We start from the raw sequence: 20407 nt of genomic DNA, 5'->3' as shown, positions 1-20407 counted from the left end.
AGATTACTTCAAGTTTACCATCGTTCACGAGAGTACGGCCTAAATACAGAACATCTACACAGAAAATTGATAAATTAACCATAATAACCACATATGTTTTGTGTTATAAAAGTGTAAAGAAATGTCAGTTTTCCAATTTATAAATTTGGTTTAGTTGTGGGCTATCCGTGCTTTGCCCAATATGGGTAGCTAAACTCGAATTTCAGCATCATAAGTTTGCAGGCTGACCACAAAGTCACTGAGTTTATAATTTTAGAGTTACTGTATTTTCAGTCAAATTATTGAGATGAGAAATTTATAAGACATCATAAAAACTATATTTGAGAAAATTAAAACAATCTGTTAGTTTCGTTCTAACACCTTTGTACAGATTACTATTTCCAAGATGATATATGTCTTTTCTATATACTTTTCAACAAGTATAAATTTGTTTTGCTTACCTTTACAGCTCTTAATGAGCTCTTATCTATGCTACGTATATGATTTGTTTGTTTTGAAGTTCGCGCAAAGCTACACAAGGACTATCTGCATCAGCCGTCCATAATTTAGCAGTGTAAGACTAGAGACAAGACAGCTAGTCATCACCATCCACCACCAACTCTTGGGTTACTCTTTTACCAACGAATAGTGGGACTGATCGTAACATTATAACGCCTCCACGGCTGAAAGGGCGAGCATGTTTGTGTCACGGAGGTTCAAACCTGCGGGTTACGATTCGAGTGTCTTACCCACCTGACCATGCCAGGCCACATATACGAACACAATGTACAACGTCACTTAAGATTTGTTTGTTTTGAATTTCTTGCAAAGCTACACGAGGGCTATCTGCGCTAGCCATCCCTAATTTAGTAAAGTAAGACTAGAGGGAAGGCAACTAGTAATTACCACCCACCGCCAACTATGGGGTTACTCTTTTGTTAACGAAGATAGGGATTGACCGTCACATAATAACGTACCCACGGCTGAAAGGGCAAGCATGTTTCGTATGACGGGGATTCGAACCCACAACCCTCAAACTCACCTAAGAAATGATACTTCTTTAGTCTGTATTTCATGTGTATTTTAATAGTTTTTATTATTCCTAATTACCGTAGCTTTTTGGTCAGATGCGTGTTTTCAAATATTAAAATTCTATGAAAAACAAAAACAACTACAACAATAAAACGGCAAATATTTCATTAATTCGACTTGTTTTTGAAATCATAAAACAGAAACTGTTTCAACTTTCTTTTATTTGACTAAAGTTACGAAATGAATACAATAATTTATGGGCACAAATCAAAATAATTGCTTATTTCCAACTGCATAATCAAACACATGGCGTCTGCTAGACCAACCGATTGCTTAGGTAAATATACGTAATATGGCCACAATATACGTTGAGGATTAACTTTGTTGACAATCGTTGACAAGTTTCTTCATGTAGTTTTATTCTCCTGTCATCATCTCCATAAACTCTGGTGAAAGGAAAGAAAATATGAAAAAAGACAATTTGGTTTGTTTTGAATTTCACGCAAAGCTACAAGAGGGCTATCTGCGCTAGCCGTCCCTAATTTATTAGTGGACTAGAGGGGAGGCAGCTAGTCACCACCACCCAAGACCAGCTCTTGGGCTACTCTTTTTCCAACGAATTGTGGGATTGATCGTCACATTATAACGTACCCACGGCTAAAAGGGGCGAGCATGTTTGGTGTAACGGGGATTCAAACCCGTGACCCTCGGATTACGAGTCGAGTGCTTTAACCACCTGGCCCTGCCGGGCCAAGTGAGACGAAGCAGTAAAAACAGAAAGTGCCCTGTGCATGAAAAAGTGGTAGAAACAGAACGTTTTAATCTGTTAGAGGTTAATACTAAATGTGTGTGTGGCTTACACTGAGAAACTGTTAACGTAGTTAAAATGGAAACACTTTAGACAACAATCGTTGTCATGTGCATATCAAACTTTAACAATTATACAATACAACTATGTTTCTGAAATATAAACGTTACTCCACGTGAGACAACGGTAAGTCTGAAGACTTGAAACGTTAAATTCCAGTGTTCCGACGTATCTACCCTCCACTAGTACAGCGGTAAGTCTACGGATTTACAACGCTAAAATCAAGGGTTCGATTCCCCTCGGTAAGCTCAGCAGACAGCCCGATGTGGCTTTGCTATAAGAAATACACACAAATACACACGCCCTTTGCATCGATAGATGATTATTGCGGGTATAGAAGTTTACTATACGAATGCAATTCCCTGATTAATTAAGTTACAATTCTTTAATAGGGTGAAAGTTAACAACTACACCTACCGTCGAAGTCAACGGTACCGCTTCCATCTGTGTCAATTTCAGCAATCATTTCGTCCAATTCATCTTCTGTCAACTTGTCATCCAAGGCCCTCAAGATGTCCCGCAGATCAGACACATTAATATAACCTTGTCCTTGTTTGTCATACAACCGAAACGCTTCACGCAGTTCCTCTTGCATAGCCTCAGCGTCCTCTTCAACCAAAAATCTAGCTGCCAGAGCCATGAATTCTTCGAATTCAAGTTCGCCACTTCCTGTAGAAACGTTATGCAAATCTAGTTAAAACTTTCACTACCAGGATATTATGTTATGTAATAACATAAGTAGGATGATTGCATACAATGTATTTCAAATGTAAAAGCATAAGTAGGATGATTACATACAATGTATTTCAAATGTAAAAGCATAAGTAGGATGATTACATACAATGTATTTCAAATGTAATAACATAAGTAGAATGATTACATACAATGTATTTCAAATGTAATAACATAAATAGGATGATTACATACAATGTATTTCAAATGTAATAACATAAGTAGGATGATTACATACAATGTATTTCAAATGTAATAACATAAATAGGATGATTACATACAATGTATTTCAAATGTAATAACATAAATAGGATGATTACATACAATGTATTTCAAATGTAATGACATAAGTAGGATGATTACATACAATGTATTTCAAATGTAAGTAGGATGATTACATACAATGTATTTCAAATGTAAGTAGGATGATTACATACAATGTATTTCAAATGTAATGACGTAAATAGGATGATTACATACAATGTATTTTATATGTAATAACATAAGTAGGATGATTACATACAATGTATTTCAAATGTAATAACATAAGTAGGATGATTACATACAATGTATTTCAAATGTAATAACATAAATAGGATGATTACATACAATGTATTTCAAATGTAATAACATAAGTAGGATGATTACATACAGTGTATTTCAAATGTAATAACATAAGTAGGATGATTACATACAATGTATTTCAAATGTAATAACATAAGTAGGATGATTACATACAATGTATTTCAAATGTAATAACATAAATAGGATGATTACATACAATGTATTTCAAATGTAATAACATAAATAGGATGATTACATACAGTGTACTTCAAATGTAATGACATAAATAGGATGATTACATACAGTGTACTTCAAATGTAATTACACTATTTATTCTCGTTTTTTATTTTTTTATAAATACTTTATGATATTCATGATGGCGCTATGAAACATCTAACACTAGTTTAAACACAAATTAATTCATCAATCATTCTTCAAATAACGACAGATTAATCTCATCGACAACAATCTAATTATGCAAAACAGTTTGCATAATAGCTGCATCAGTTTGTTAAGTCCTTTGGAAACACTAGCCTACTGACAGTAACAGCGAACTTAAAGGATTAGGCCTGTGCTGCACTCGTAGATTAGTTCATCTGTTCATCGTTGTCACAGTTTCAGGAGAAAAAACAACATAATTTATAGTAAACATTCTTGTACAATGGTCGTATATTTCTTAGTGTTGCAATAATAACAAATACATTTAAAATGGCATATTTCTACAACGACACTTCCTAGAAAGCTCTCTCTTTCGTGATTAGCGGCCCGACATGGCCAGGTGGGTTGAGGCGTTGGACTCTTAATCCGAGGGTCGCGGGTTCGAATCCCCTTCGCGCCAAACATGCTCGCCTTTTCAGCCGTGAGGATGTTATAATGTGACGGTCAATCCCACTATTCGTTGGTAGAAGATGAGCTCAAAAGTTGGCGGTGGGTGGTGATGACTAGCTGCCTTCCCTCTAGTCTTACACTGCTAAATTAGGGACGGCTAGCGCAGATAGCCCTCGAGTAGCTTTGTGCGAAATTCCCAAACAAACAAACAAACAAACAAAAAAGTATCAATTTCATGCGCAGTTTTTTAACGCAAATTAAGAATTGTTTTCTGCCATGGAGAGTACTTTAGTTATATTTCGTATTTCTGTAGAAAGATGTTGTGCTAATTACATGAGGTTTTTAACTGTCTTGGATTACAGTAAATCAAGAATCATCTTTCTTAGTTTATACGTTGTATTATTTTTTAATTCAGACATCTATGAATATAAAGTTATCCAAGTTAAAATACATTGTATGTAATCATCCTATTTATGTTATTACATTTGAAATACATTGTATGTAATCATCCTACTTACATTTGAAATACATTGTATGTAATCATCCTGCTTACATTTGAAATACATTGTATGTAATCATCCTGCTTACATTTGAAATACATTGTATGTAATCATCCTACTTATGTTATTACATTTGAAATACATTGTATGTAATCATCCTACTTATGTTATTACATTTGAAATACATTGCATGTAATCATCCTATTTATGTTATTACATTTGAAATACATTGTATGTAATCATCCTATTTATGTTATTACATTTGAAATACATTGCATGTAATCATCCTACTTATGTTATTACATTTGAAATACATTGTATGTAATCATCCTATTTATGTTATTACATTTGAAATACATTGTATGTAATCATCCTACTTATGTTATTACATATAAAATACATTGTATGTAATCATCCTAGTTACGTCATTACATTTGAAATACATTGTATCTAATCATCCTACTTACATTTGAAATACATTGTATGTAATCATCCTACTTATGTCATTACATTTGAAATACATTGTATGTAATCATCCTACTTATGTCATTACATTTGAAATACATTGTATGTAATCATCTTATTTATGTTATTACATTTGAAATATATTGTATGTAATCATCCTATTTATGTTATTACATTTGAAATACATTGTATGTAATCATCCTACTTATGTTATTACATTTGAAATACATTGTATGTAATCATCCTACTTATGTTATTACATTTGAAATACATTGCATGTAATCATCTTACTTACATTTGAAATACATTGTATGTAATCATCCTACTTATGTTATTACATTTGAAATACATTGCATGTAATCATCTTACTTACATTTGAAATACATTGTATGTAATCATCCTATTTATGTCATTACATTTGAAATACATTGCATGTAATCATCCTACTTACATTTGAAATACATTGTATGTAATCATCCTACTTATGTCATTACATTTGAAATACATTGTATGTAATCATCCTATTTATGTTATTACATTTGAAATACATTGTATGTAATCATCCTACTTATGTTATTACATTTGAAATACATTGTATGTAATCATCCTATTTATGTCATTACATTTGAAATACATTGTATGTAATCATCCTATTTATGTCATTACATTTGAAATACATTGTATGTAATCATCCTACTTATGTTATTACATTTGAAATACATTGTATGTAATCATCCTATTTATGTTATTACATTTGAAATACATTGTATGTAATCATCCTATTTATGTTACATCAGCGTTTTATCAAACCTTCTTAATATATATTTTTTCCCTTAAACGAGAAAATTATAACTTTATTTCTAAACACAAACCATCTTGATCGATTTCGCTTATCAGGTCTTTCAAATCCTTTTCTTCAAAGGTTTGGCCCAAGGTTCTAAGAATGGTGGACACCATGTTGGTGTGGATGACTCCTTTCTTTTCTCTGTCAAACATGTCAAAGGCTTTCCTCAGCACTGTATGAAAGAAGTTTTAAAGATATTAGAAAACAAAAGAATGTTGAAACAGTTTGTGCTATTATTTTTTAATGTCAGTTTGTTCGGAAGGTAATTTTATACAAAGGTTTTGTTGACATGATGTTATGTTTCTTCAGAGAAAGATCAGTGTATCAGGGGCGTAGATTTTTGCTACCACTTATGTGGACTGTTCAATTTACAAATTGGTAATCTCTGATTACGTGAACCTGGAAGCTGTAAACATGCAGTCACAGAGTAATCTTGTTGCCACGATACTTGCATGTATACTTAGGCTTACTGCCTGATACTTATGAACTATCGCTTAGATCGAAAAGCTTAGAAGCACGCCTATATTAAAGATGTACATTTCGGCTACTGAAAGAGCCTACATCTAGGCCTAATTATGTAATTCGATTGGTAAGAACACGAGAATCACAAGAACAAACACACAATTTGTAGGCCTGTGATGCAATAAAACAATTCAACAGACCAAACTGTAAGGGGGGTGATTGTATGCACCATAACACTACTTAAAATGAAGGGAGAGATGTATACCCCATTCCCCAAGGATCTACGCCCCTGGAGAGTATTATGTATTTATATAAATATTTATATGAAAACTCACAAATATACTGGTGTAGAATATTTAATTGTTTTTATACGTTTGGGATGGACGATCAGACTTTATGAATAACACAGGTGCTAACGTAGCAGGAGTTTGAAAAGCTTTGGAGTTGCGTCAGATTGGAGCAACGCTAAATGCAGACTATAAACACCTTAAGATTTGCCTTAGCCACCCCAGTCAGCATATTGGGCACACCTATACATCTCGAAAGCAAAGTCCCTAAACATTCTGTTTGGCCCGCCACTTATCTGGGAAAAGCTGGCACCAGACGATAACCTATCACAGAGGAGAATAACTAATTCAATATTTATTATAAAATATAATGATTTCTTAATAACGCTTATGAAAGGCTATGTTAAATAATATTACACAGGCTAACTCACTCCACAAAATTATTCTTTCAAAACCGTGTTAGTTCTGCTCTGGTGTGGGCGCTCGTTATAAGACAAGATTTCATTAAAATCAAATTAGGCCTATTGATTTCCAAACTTTATCCAGCTTCCAACACTCAACGTCTAAGTAATGTTGGATGCATAGTTGGGAAAAAATCATTGAAGTTTCATATTTTGATACCTGTCCTTCTTTGGAAGTTGGAGGTCAGCGCAACCCTGGATTAAGGCATGGCCAAAGACCAGGAATTCACACTAATTAGGAGGCCTCAATAAGTTGAAAAGCCTAGGGCCAATAAAACCTTTAATCTGGCCTTGGAGGTCAGGCATGGACACTATGGTTAGTTTACAAGAATGCGTTTCGTAAAGTCTAAAGTGAGATTTGCCAAACAACATTTAACTCATCTTAGGATATATATAACAGTGACAGTCCATGAAATGTGGTTGCATGTGCTGGCTAATTTAACAGGATATCGGTAGTAATATGTTCGTTGTTGTTGTTGATTTGAATTTCAGTAACTGATAGATTCGTTTTATATAGTAGCAACATTCCTCTGTTTTTATCTTGTTTAGTTAGTCGGTCTTTCCTTATAGTTGTGTAGTATGGTATTTTATATCTATTGGTTTTGTATAGCAAGGTTTCATTTAATATTACAATTTCTGGGTTAGTTTGTTGAATTACGTCTTCGACCTCATGTTTCTTGGAAGCCAGTGCACCTTGGATGTTGATATATACAACAGTGAATTTAAGTTGATAGCAGGTATCCTGTAAGTGTTGTTAATATTTGTGGTACGTAAGGTATGATGTGTTTTGTTTTGTTTTGCTGTGTCAAGGCAATTTGTTGTTTGTGAGGGTTTTGTGCATTCGGCTAAAACGTTTGTCATGAAATTTGTAATTATATTTACAAATAAGTTTATTTGTGGTGTTCCTAAACTGTTCGGTTTGTTTGTTTTTAAATTTCTCGAAACGCTACACGAGGGTTATATGCGTTAGCCATCCCTAATTTAGTAGTGTAAGACTAGAGGGAAGGCGATTAATCATCACCACCTACCGCTAACTATTGGAATACTCTTTTACCAACGAATAGTGGGATTGACTGTAACATTATAATGCCCCCACGGCTGAAACGGTGACCATGTTTAGTGTGACGGGGATTTGAACCCGCGACCCTCAGATTACGAGTCGAGCGTCCTAACTATCTGGTCATGCCGGCCCCTCCTAAACTGTTACACAGTAGAACATAAATATTCCCCGTGGTGCAGCGGTAAGTTTACAGACACAAAAATCTATGGTTCGATTCCCCACGACAGAAATAGTCCCATGTGGCTTTGTTGTAAAACAAACAACTATAACGTACGTTATACCCATTCCTCACTAAGCCAGTTTTACCAGAAAATTATCCGTCCATGAACTCATAATACAAGTACTGTAAACAAAATAAGGGGGTGAACATGAACTCATCACACAAGTACTGTAAACAAGAGAAGGGGTGAACATGAACTCATAACACAAGTACTGTGAACAAGAGAAGGGGTGAACATGAACTCATAACACAAGTATTGTGAACAAGAGAAGGGGTGAAGAGCTTGTATAACCATGGCGCGTATGTTCTGAAAGGTTCGACACGTTGTTTTTGTCACTTTGTTATCGTACTGACTCTACAAATTAATTAAATAATTGGGAGGTAATATATTTTAATATAAAATTCTTTAACTCAATGAACACGTTAAATATAAATGTAACGCTACATAATAGCTAGTACAAGCTCATAATACAGTTATGTTCCGAAGTAATTTTTCGCTAACCAAACACTAAATAGTGTTTTGTCGGTGGGGGGTGGGAAGAGTCTTGTACAGTTGCCTTATAACTGAAAATGTTGTACTGGGGAACGTACTTTTTATTAAATGCTTTAGGGAAAGCACACAACTTTCAGAGAAGGAGGTTACATTCCACTTACTGTCATTACTGTATAAACACTTGAGCATATTTTGGGGCTCCCCAGTGGTACAACGGTATGTCTACAAACTCACAATACTGGAAATCGCATTTCGATACCCACGATGGGCAGAGCACAGATAATCCTCTGTATAAGTTTGTGTTTAGTAAGAAACAACAGCATATTTTGGGCAAGATACAACAAACAGATAGATATAAAAAAAGGTTTATTTACACACCTGCTAAAACTTTCAATTTGCTGTGCTCATTTTCAGCCGTGGTATAGCGGTTCAAGGAACGGTTTTGAGATTTTGGTTTTGTTTTTTTCCCAAGTACAAACTTTAGCTTTTAGCGCCATCTCTTGACCGATTTGAGATTTAATTACAGCCGCAGCTGTTGAGGATTCCTTTTTGTCATAGTTTCGACAGTTCACTGCTAGATTCTTGTAATGAATTAAATTTCAGCTACATTTAAAAAATAAAGTAAAATATGTTTCTGAACAAATGTCTTTTATTAATGGGTTAGATTTTTTTTTCCCAAAGATTGGTATAATTCGTAAATATCCTTATACTATCTTCCGCCATCTCTAATTTTGAACTACTAACCATCCCGTGAATAGAGCCCTACAGACACTTTCGACACTAAAAAGACTGACTACCACATTGAATTTTAACATAACTATCACTTAAAGTGCGGGTAATATTTGGCGACATTGCATGGAATCGAACCCGATTCACCAGCTTCGAGCTCTATCGCAGGACACGTGCCAACTGGTCTCCTTTTTTTTTTTAAATGTCGAGTCACGATTAGTTGATAATAAAAAGTGCTCACGTGTCATGAGATAATTTCAGAACCTGTGAGGTGACCTATTTCGCATTGTATTTGATCCGCATCAGTTTTATTTTTCAATCCATGAAGAGTCCCAGGAAAACGTGTCAACTCATGTCTAAAACTGGTACAGTAAACGAACGAGTGCTTTCTTTTCCAAGCCTTGTACTGCTTTATTTAACTACCCATTGTCATTTAAACAATGGCATGATTGCTCAAATAAACGCGACTAAAACGAGTGTAGCACGTTCACTGTTACTAGCGGTTTATTATCATCACAGGAGCTCCCCGGTGGAACAGCGGTAAACTTATGGACTTAGCAACGCTAAAATAGCCCGGCATGGCCAAGCGCGTAAGGCGTGCGACTCGTAATCCGAGGGTCGCGGGTTCGCGCCCGCGTCGCGCTAAACATGCTCGCCCTCCCAGCCGTGGGGGCGTATAATGTGACGGTCAATCCCACTTTTCGTTGGTAAAAGAGTATCCCAAGAGTTGGCGGTGGGTGGTGATGACTAGCTGCCTTCCCTCTAGTCTTACACTGCTAAATTAGGGACGGCTAGCACAGATAGCCCTCGAGTAGCTTTGTGCGAAATTCCAAACAAACAAAAAAAAGCAACGCTAAAATCGGGGGTTCAAAACACGTCTTAATAGGATGACAATTTTAAAAAGTTGTTATTACGTTTTATGAGTCTGAAGATTGTAAATCAAAATTTAATAGGCACATAAAAGCACGAGAACTGCTCTGAGGTTCGGACAAGCGGACATCTTCAAACTGGAGGTTTAATATACATATTATGTCTTCATTCTCCAGGTCCCATTGTTCTTGTGACAGAGACAAACGTTGAAACAAACTAAGTTTATTGGAGATTTTTTTCCAGATTGGTCCTATGACTTGATCAAAATACAAAAAATCACTGGTCACGTGGTACACACTGTAAATCATTTTGATATATTGAGAATCCGTTGCTCCTTTGGGCAAATACTTGGGTTTTGGGCCCCGTCCCCACCTAACATTGCATTCCCAAGGTCTGTCTGCCACACACACCAAACATGCTCGCTCTTTCAGCCGTGGGGACGTTACAATGTTACGGTCAATCCCACTATTCGTTGGTAAAAGAGTAGCCCAAAAGTTGGCGGTGGGTGGTGATGACTAGCTGCCTTCCCTCTAGTCTTATATTGCTAAATTAAGGACGGCTAGCGCAGATAGCCCTCTTGTAGCTTTGCGCGAAATTAAAACACAACCAACCCAAGGTCCATGAATGTATACTTAAGTATTAATGTGAAAATACGTAGATTGCAGGTTTCTGAACTTCACTAATATCTTTTAATAACGTGTTTGTACAAGTAAATATAGAGCAGTGTTTGTTTGGTGTGTTAACTTCACAAGATGTTGTAAGGAAACTGACTCAACTAATTGTGGCAGAATTTCACAGAGAAACTCAAACGAACCCACCAAAAACTGGTCTCTAAAGAGGCACATAATCGGACAAACGGTTCAAGTTTGGTGTCTATTTCAAATTTTATCACGTGAAGCCAATGTCACGCGAAGTAATGTTTGATGCCACGCGTAGCACAGGCGCTTTTTTTTTTTAAAACCCTATTAAGTAAACTGTATAATGCGTGCACACGTACACTGTTTCGTCAGCTGGATGTCAAGAAGTATTTATATATTTAGTATATATGTATGTGTGAGGATATATATATATGTTTCATTAAATATTTAAAGCTTTATGTGAGGGTATATTTTAAAATTGTTAGCACTATAGTAAACGTTTGGGTTGAGAACTAGCTTTATAATCTTCAATTTTAGTAGTAACGTGTGTAACGCAACATCCCAAGAATAGTGCTTAAGATTTTTAGTAGTAACGTGTCTAACACAACATTCCAAGAATAGTGCTAATGATTTTTAGTAGTAACGTGTGTGACACAACATTCCAAGAATAGTGCTAATGATTTTTAGTAGTAACATGTGTGACACAACATCCCAAGAATAGTGTTAATGATTTTTAGTAGTAACGTGTGTAACTTAAAACTCCAAGGATAGTATTAATGATTTTTAGTATTAACGTGTGTAACTTAAAACTGCAAGAATAGTGCTAATGATCTCAAACTCACCAGTCTTTACTTGTTAAATAGGGACCAACTGGGTCAACCAAGGTTGATGTGAAATAGGTTATTAATCTTTGTCGTGATGCTATTACCACTGGCATTTTGAACCTCAACGGCACCTTATGCGACACAAGGACTAAACAGCCAATCATAATCCCCTGAGGTTCAGGCAAACTCATTCTTAACTTTGAGCTGCTAACCATATAGAGGAAAGCCACTCAGAAAACACTGATGCTTACGCAGCAACTATAAATAAAAAATGGAACTGTTGCAGTTATAACACTTTCACTTCACGGTTTAAAAAGAAGAGCATGCTCAGTGATACATAGCGGCGAGAGTTTTGTACTCTTTTGAACCACAGTTATTTGTGATATAAAATCACGCATATATTTGCTAGAAAATTTCATCTTTCACCAGCTAAAGCGTTATTTTATTCTAAGATTATTAATACTTTCATAAGCTATATTTACAGTGGTTTAAATTAGACGTTTGGTAGAGCGCGCAAGAGTTTAAGGTCTATAATAATTCAGACTTAGATCGTAGGTGTACACACAGACTCGGCTCGGCTGGCCATATTATTCCACTTTATTTTGACGAGTAAATAAACGTTGCTTTTGACTGCGTACGGTGAAGGTGGTTAAAATGTTAAATTCCCATCTGTATGCCTTCAAGTCAGTGTGTTGTGTTAAATTATTTTTAAAAATGTTATTTTTTAATTAACTTTATAGAGTAGTTATAATAACAAAGCATTGAAGCCAATAATCACCAGTTACACCATATTATCATCCAGCAATTATAGGCCTATTAGTCTTATATTATGTGTGGGAAAAGTTTTGGAATGTATGATTGAATCATTAACGTGGTTTCACTGATGGAAAATCTTTCTTTACAAATCTTTCAACGTTTTTTGAAAAAATTTCTGCTTATGTAGATGAGAGTAAGGGTGTACATTTGTTGTATTTGAATTTTCAGAAAGAATTTGACAAGGTGTCACATAAAAGGCTTGTAAAATTATCTCTAAGTCTGGGGGATAAGTTAGAAAATTGGAAAGATGAATGGCTGTAGAGAATAAAATAGAATATTGTAATAAATGGAGTTCAGTCAAGCTGGTTTAATATCACAAGTGGGGTACCTCAGAGTTCAGTCAAACTGGTATAATCTCACAAGTGGGGTACCTCAGAGTTCAGTCAAACTGGTATAATGTCACAAGTGGGGTACCTCAGAGTTCAGTCAAACTGGTATAATGTCACAAGTGGGGTACCTCAGAGTTCAGTCAAACTGGTATAATGTCACAAGTGGGGTACCTCATAGTTCAGTCAAACTGGTATAATGTCACAAGTGGGGTACCTCATAGTTCAGTCAAACTGGTATAATGTCACAAGTGGGGTACCTCAGAGTTCAGTCAAACTGGTATAATGTCACAAGTGGGGTACCTCAGAGTTCAGTCAAACTGGTATAATGTCACAAGTGGGGTACCTCAGAGTTCAGTCAAACTGGTATAATGTCACAAGTGGGGTACCTCAGAGTTCAGTCAAACTGGTATAATGTCACAAGTGGGTACCTCATAGTTCAGTCAAACTGGTATAATGTCACAAGTGGGTACCTCATAGTTCAGTCAAACTGGTATAATGTCACAAGTGGGTACCTCAGAGTTCAGTCAAACTGGTATAATGTCACAAGTGGGTACCTCAGAGTTCAGTCAAACTGGTATAATGTCACAAGTGTGGTACCTCAGAGTTCAGTCAAACTGGTATAATGTCACAAGTGGGGTACCTCATAGTTCAGTCAAACTGGTATAATGTCACAAGTGGGGTACCTCATAGTTCAGTCAAACTGGTATAATGTCACAAGTGGGGTACCTCAGAGTTCAGTCAAACTGGTATAATGTCACAAGTGGGGTACCTCAGAGTTCAGTCAAACTGGTATAATGTCACAAGTGGGGTACCTCAGAGTTCAGTCAAACTGGTATAATGTCACAAGTGGGTACCTCAGAGTTCAGTCAAACTGGTATAATGTCACAAGTGGGGTACCTCAGAGTTCAGTCAAACTGGTATAATGTCACAAGTGTGGTACCTCAGAATTCAGTCAAACTGGTATAATATCACAAGTGTGGTACCTCAGAGTTCAGTCAAACTGGTATAATATCACAAGTGGGATACCTCAGAGTTCAGTCAAGCTGGTATAATATCACAAGTGGGGTACCTCAGAGTTCAGTCAAACTGGTATAATGTCACAAGTGGGGTACCTCATAGTTCAGTCAAACTGGTATAATGTCACAAGTGGGTACCTCATAGTTCAGTCAAACTGGTATAATGTCACAAGTGGGGTACCTCAGAGTTCAGTCAAACTGGTATAATGTCACAAGTGGGTACCTCAGAGTTCAGTCAAACTGGTATAATGTCACAAGTGGGTACCTCAGAGTTCAGTCAAACTGGTATAATGTCACAAGTGGGTACCTCAGAGTTCAGTCAAACTGGTATAATGTCACAAGTGGGGTACCTCAGAGTTCAGTCAAACTGGTATAATGTCACAAGTGGGGTACCTCAGAGTTCAGTCAAACTGGTATAATGTCACAAGTGGGGTACCTCAGAGTTCAGTCAAACTGGTATAATGTCACAAGTGGGGTACCTCAGAGTTCAGTCAAACTGGTATAATGTCACAAGTGGGGTACCTCAGAGTTCAGTCAAACTGGTATAATGTCACAAGTGGGGTACCTCAGAGTTCAGTCAAACTGGTATAATGTCACAAGTGGGGTACCTCAGAGTTCAGTCAAACTGGTATAATGTCACAAGTGGGTACCTCAGAGTTCAGTCAAACTGGTATAATGTCACAAGTGGGTACCTCAGAGTTCAGTCAAACTGGTATAATGTCACAAGTGGGTACCTCAGAGTTCAGTCAAACTGGTATAATCTCACAAGTGGGTACCTCAGAGTTCAGTCAAACTGGTATAATATCACAAGTGGGTACCTCAGAGTTCAGTCAAACTGGTATAATGTCACAAGTGGGTACCTCAGAGTTCAGTCAAACTGGTATAATGTCACAAGTGGGTACCTCAGAGTTCAGTCAAACTGGTATAATGTCACAAGTGGGGTACCTCAGAGTTCAGTCAAACTGGTATAATGTCACAAGTAGGGTACCTCAGAGTTCAGTCAAACTGGTATAATATCACAAGTGGGGTACCTCAGAGTTCAGTCAAGCTGGTATAATATCACAAGTGTGGTACCTCAGAGTTCAGTCAAGCTGGTATAATATCACAAGTGGGGTACCTCAGAGTTCAGTCAAACTGGTATAATGTCACAAGTGGGGTACCTCAGAGTTCAGTCAAACTGGTATAATGTCACAAGTGGGGTACCTCAGAGTTCAGTCAAACTGGTATAATGTCACAAGTGGGGTACCTCAGAGTTCAGTCAAACTGGTATAATATCACAAGTGGGGTACCTCAGAGTTCAGTCAAACTGGTATAATGTCACAAGTGGGGTACCTCAGAGTTCAGTCAAACTGGTATAATGTCACAAGTGTGGTACCTCAGAGTTCAGTCAAACTGGTATAATATCACAAGTGTGGTACCTCAGAGTTCAGTCAAACTGGTATAATATCACAAGTGGGATACCTCAGAGTTCAGTCAAGCTGGTATAATATCACAAGTGGGGTACCTCAGAGTTCAGTCAAACTGGTATAATATCACAAGTGGGGTACCTCAGAGTTCAGTCAAGCTGGTATAATATCACAAGTGGGGTACCTCAGAGTTCAGTCAAGCTGGTATAATATCACAAGTGGGGTACCTCAGAGTTCAGTCAAACTGGTATAATATCACAAGTGTGGTACCTCAGAGTTCAGTCAAACTGGTATAATGTCACAAGTGGGGTACCTCAGAGTTCAGTCAAACTGGTATAATGTCACAAGTGGGTACCTCAGAGTTCAGTCAAACTGGTATAATATCACAAGTGGGTACCTCAGAGTTCAGTCAAACTGGTATAATGTCACAAGTGGGGTACCTCAGAGTTCAGTCAAACTGGTATAATGTCACAAGTGGGGTACCTCAGAGTTCAGTCAAACTGGTATAATGTCACAAGTGGGGTACCTCAGAGTTCAGTCAAACTGGTATAATGTCACAAATGTGGTACCTCAGAGTTCAGTCAAACTGGTAAAATGTCACAAGTGGGGTACCTCAGAGTTCAGTCAAACTGGTATAATGTCACAAGTGGGGTACCTCAGAGTTCAGTCAAACTGGTATAATGTCACAAGTGGGGTACCTCAGAGTTCAGTCAAACTGGTATAATGTCACAAGTGGGGTACCTCAGAGTTCAGTCTAGGACCTTTGCTCTTTTTGATTTACATCAGTGACATAGATGAAAGAATGGTCAATAAATTAATTACATTTATAGATAACATCAAGACCTTGGATGTTGCTGGCTGTGAAAAGGATGCTGCTGATATACAAAAGGATTTAGATCATTTAGTGAATTGGACAAATAAACGCTATATGGGTTTAAACTACAATAAATGTAAGATAATGCACGTGGATTATCATATTTAAATATCAAGTATAATTCGATGGGAATAACCTTAACAGTGTTATGAAAGAAAGGTACCTTGATGTAATAACCGATCAGCTTCTAAAGCCATCTAAGCAGTGTGTTGTTGCTAACAGTAGGGAACGAGGAGTGTGGGTTGTAAATACAGAATACGAATCTGATTCTATCATTTTCATTATGCACCAATCGTAAACACCTTAGTTAGACCTCCTCTAGCTATTTATTTTCAAAAGAAAACAATTTAAGATATCTTTACCTTTCCTCGTACGATAACCCCTCCATCCCAGATACCATTCTAGTAACCCTCCTCTGAACCCTTTCCAACAATCCAATGTCTTTCCTATGGTAAGAAGCCCAAGACAGAACATAATACTCCTAATGTGGCCTAACCAGTTACTTATACAATGAAATTATAACCTAATTAGACTTGTGTTCCACTTGTGACATTAATCCAGTATGACTGAACTCCATTTATAATAACCCTCTGTTGTTGTTGTCTTTTATCCATCCACTCTTCTGACCATCTTAGGTAACGTATCTCCCACGCTTATAGAGACAATTTTTTTGTGCAAGGTTTTTATGTGACACGTTGTCAAGTGATTTCTGAAAATTTAGAAACACCAAATTTACGCTGTTGCCCTAATCTACGTAGGTAGTAACATTTTCCTATATTTATATTTGATTTTGTTTTAAGTCCTAGAAATTGTCAATATATTCTGAAACATAAACATCAGAATATAATGAGAACGAACAGCTTGAAGTTATATGGAATAGATATGTTTATATACAGCGAGAGTTGATTGTTAACTACAATATAATCCTAAATAAACTTCGATTATCGCCTGTGCTTATTCTACTTACTTTCCTATTAAAAGAAACGAATGCACTATTAAGCCTTACCTCTGAAAGGAGTGAAGTTTGATAAATTATATTTGTGTGTGGATTTGAATAATCTATATTGACTGGCACTCTACTAAGTGAATACTTAACTCAATATTTCACTAATTTTCTAACTTATACTGCAACTTGTTTCTAGATATTTCGCATAGTATTTCGATCATTAACATTCACAAACATGTTAGGTATTCTAGAATTACTTTTATAAGCTTACTTGATTTTAACTTCATGCGCCTTCTAGCAAAGATCTAAAAAAATATAGCCTACCACAATATTTATACATTTTGTAAACACCTATGACCTCCACGAGCAAATCTAATATTGTTTAAACATGTTTCTAAGAACATAAACAAAAAAGTCATTAAAACTAGTTTATGTTAACTGTTGTCGGTTAAGGTGCACATCTCGTAATTTGAGAGTTGAGGATTCGAATCCCCGTCATCGAACATGCTCGCCCTTTCAGTTGTGGGAGCATTATAATGTAACGGTCCATCCTATAATTTGTTGGTAAAGAAGTAGTCAAAGAGTTGGCTGTGAACGGTTTTGACCAGCTGCCTTCCGACTTGTCTATCACTAAATGAATTACAGACGGGTAGCGTATATAACCCTCGTTTAATGCTGTACGAATTCCAAACAAACCAAACTAAGTGTTGTCTACACTCCAAACAAACCAAACTAAGTGTTGTCTACACTCCTTTCGACAAACCCGTCATCGATATTTTGTATCATTCTGGTGCGTTGAAAATTACTAGAGGCTATAAAAATAACATTAACTCCACAACACTAAGCTCACTACACCACAATAACAAGCGTAGACTGACCGATATGACATTGTGATAACTGACCATATCTACGTTGTTTGGGTATGCGACATCATAATCATCAAAAACAGATATCTTAAAGAACATTACTGTCAATGCTATTGATTTCACATTGTTTTCTCTCCTCCGTGAGCAAATAAAATACAGCAACGTTATTATTGGATTCTACTAATGGAACTTCGGGTTTTGAAGCAAACAATACGAAGTTTTCCCTGAAATCTTGTATATAGTTCTTGCCAGATTGTAGTTAAACTTAAACGCAATTAACATACAGAGAGGAAAAAGCTGTTAAGATGTAGCTAATGTATGTTAGCTGAGTGATCAAATTTTCTGCAAGAGTTTCTCTATGGGATCAGACAAGACCAAGGTTCGAACCGTGATACACTAATGAAAACGCAGTGCACGTTCAGCTTTACAAATGTGGCATTCAACTCCACTACTCGCTTAAAAGTAACTGTGTAGACGATGGATGTTGCTCACAGTTCGCACTCCATCTGATAAAACTTCACATAGGGATAGCCATGACTAAGTCTTAGAAGTCTGTCGCATGGCCGCTTAGCTAAATATTTAGCATCAAGCAGCATTCTGATTGAAAACACAAAAAGACAGTTTATAGAAAAGTTCATGATTTAGGGCAGTTTCAGACTAAAACACACAACACCATAACTAGAGAATATATAAAGTTATTAATTGTTCACCGTAGAGAATCAAACTCCATATTTTAGCGTTTTAAATCAGTAGACTTATTGTCATCCGCACACTAAAATATATATTTGTAAGTTTCAGTAGCTACAGAAAGACACAAACGATGTTTTTTAACTTACTTTGTACTTGTTCTTTAGTTAAACCTACAGATACAAACGATGTTTTTTGACTTACTTTAGACTTGTTCTTTAGTTAAACATATAGACACAAACGATGTTTTTAACTTACTTTGTACTTGTTCTTTAGTTAAACCTGTAGACACAAACGATGTTTTTTAACTTACTTTGTACTTGTTCTTTAGTTAAACCTGTAGACACAAACGATGTTTTTTAACTTACTTTGTACTTGTTCTTTAGTTAAACCTGTAGACACAAACGATGTTTTTTAACTTACTTTGGACTTGTTCTTTAGTTAAACCTGTAGACACAAATGATGTTTTCTAACTTACTTTGGACTTGTTCTTTAGTTAAGTCTTCGGCCTGTTAGAAAGACGAAAAAATAAAAATATAGATCTGTTCACAAGTATACTTTATTAAAACTAAATCTACTACACAATCTGTATGTTTAAATACTTTTGTTTATTCATTGCATACCATTTCAGATATTCCTGTTCAACTTTCAAGCAAGCGAACAAGTAAATCTCACAAACAACTCTGTTCCAGAGAAAAATATTTCAGGGAATAACTTGTCCCGGTGGCTTGGTTTTATTCTAGTTGATGTAGTCGCTAGTTGAGAAAACTCGCTACTAGAGGGTGTTGGGAAGAAGAAAAAGCCTTGGCGTTAAAATCTGATACGGGAATTCAGATGAGAACTATTTTCGGCGAAATCATACGCTCACTCATTGTTGTAGAACCATTTGGTGTACTCAGATGTGTGTGTATTTTTAGATTTTTTTTTTCTATGACACCAAACTTTGCTTTATGGTTTGCAACAGTAAACAACAACATTCGAGCTTTGCTTGAAACATGGGTCCAAGAAGAAGAGAAATTATTTTTAACCCTTAAACAGCGAGGATGTTGTAGGGTAACAGCATCAATCAATGAAGGCCCCTGGTTAAAGGTTAAAGTTCATAGAGAAAAGTAGAAAACGTATACTGAAAAAGTTATTACTCTGTCTTTGTTCTCATTCATGGTGATCTAAAAAAATTATAAACGTTCTTTGTTTTGCTGGATTTCGCACAAAGTTATTCGAAGGTTAGAAAAAATGCAGCTAATCACCACCATCCTTCGCCAACCCCTGAAATATTCGTAGTCTGAGGGTCGCGGGTTCGAATCCCCGTCATACCAAACATACTCACCCTTTCAGTCGTAGGAGCGTTATAATATTACGGTCAATCCCACTATTCGTTGGTAAAAGAGTATCCCAAGAGTTGGCGGTGGGTGGTGATAACTAGCTGTCTTACACTGCTAAATTAGGGATAGCTAGCGCAGATAGCCCTCGTGTAGCTTTGCGTGAAATTCAAAAAACAAATAAACCTAAAGTCTTTATATAGTATGAATTAGCTAGGTAGTATTTAAAAACGTTGGCTGTTTTGATAGGTTGTTCTATCTCTTAGCGTTTACCGATAGACTATTGGAAGAC

General features: G+C 36.3%; 1 protein-coding gene across 2 annotated transcripts in view; it reads right to left on the bottom strand.

Moving 5' to 3' along the window:
• Positions 1–1214: 1214 nt before the first annotated feature.
• LOC143254254 (troponin C-like) overlaps positions 1215–20407 on the bottom strand; it is a 23044-nt gene continuing 3851 nt past the window's right edge. The window contains exons 1-5 of one of the 2 annotated variants that reach the window (XM_076509111.1): positions 19420–19568; positions 19275–19305; positions 5841–5984; positions 2297–2548; positions 1215–1457 (exon numbers count right to left, since the gene is read on the bottom strand). In XM_076509111.1, coding sequence (XP_076365226.1) covers positions 1429–1457; positions 2297–2548; positions 5841–5984; positions 19275–19305; positions 19420–19422 — 459 coding nt within the window. In that variant the 5' untranslated portion in view covers positions 19423–19568 and the 3' untranslated portion in view covers positions 1215–1428. Of the gene's footprint in view, positions 1458–2296; positions 2549–5840; positions 5985–19274; positions 19306–19419; positions 19569–20407 lie in introns of those variants that run through there. The other variant, XM_076509110.1, reaches the window with a different exon arrangement.

This window comes from Tachypleus tridentatus, chromosome 6, assembly GCF_004210375.1.
Source record: "Tachypleus tridentatus isolate NWPU-2018 chromosome 6, ASM421037v1, whole genome shotgun sequence".
NCBI lineage: Eukaryota > Metazoa > Arthropoda > Merostomata > Xiphosura > Limulidae > Tachypleus > Tachypleus tridentatus.
Note: the sequence above shows the minus strand (reverse complement) of the source record. Positions and strands in the feature narration are given on the sequence as shown.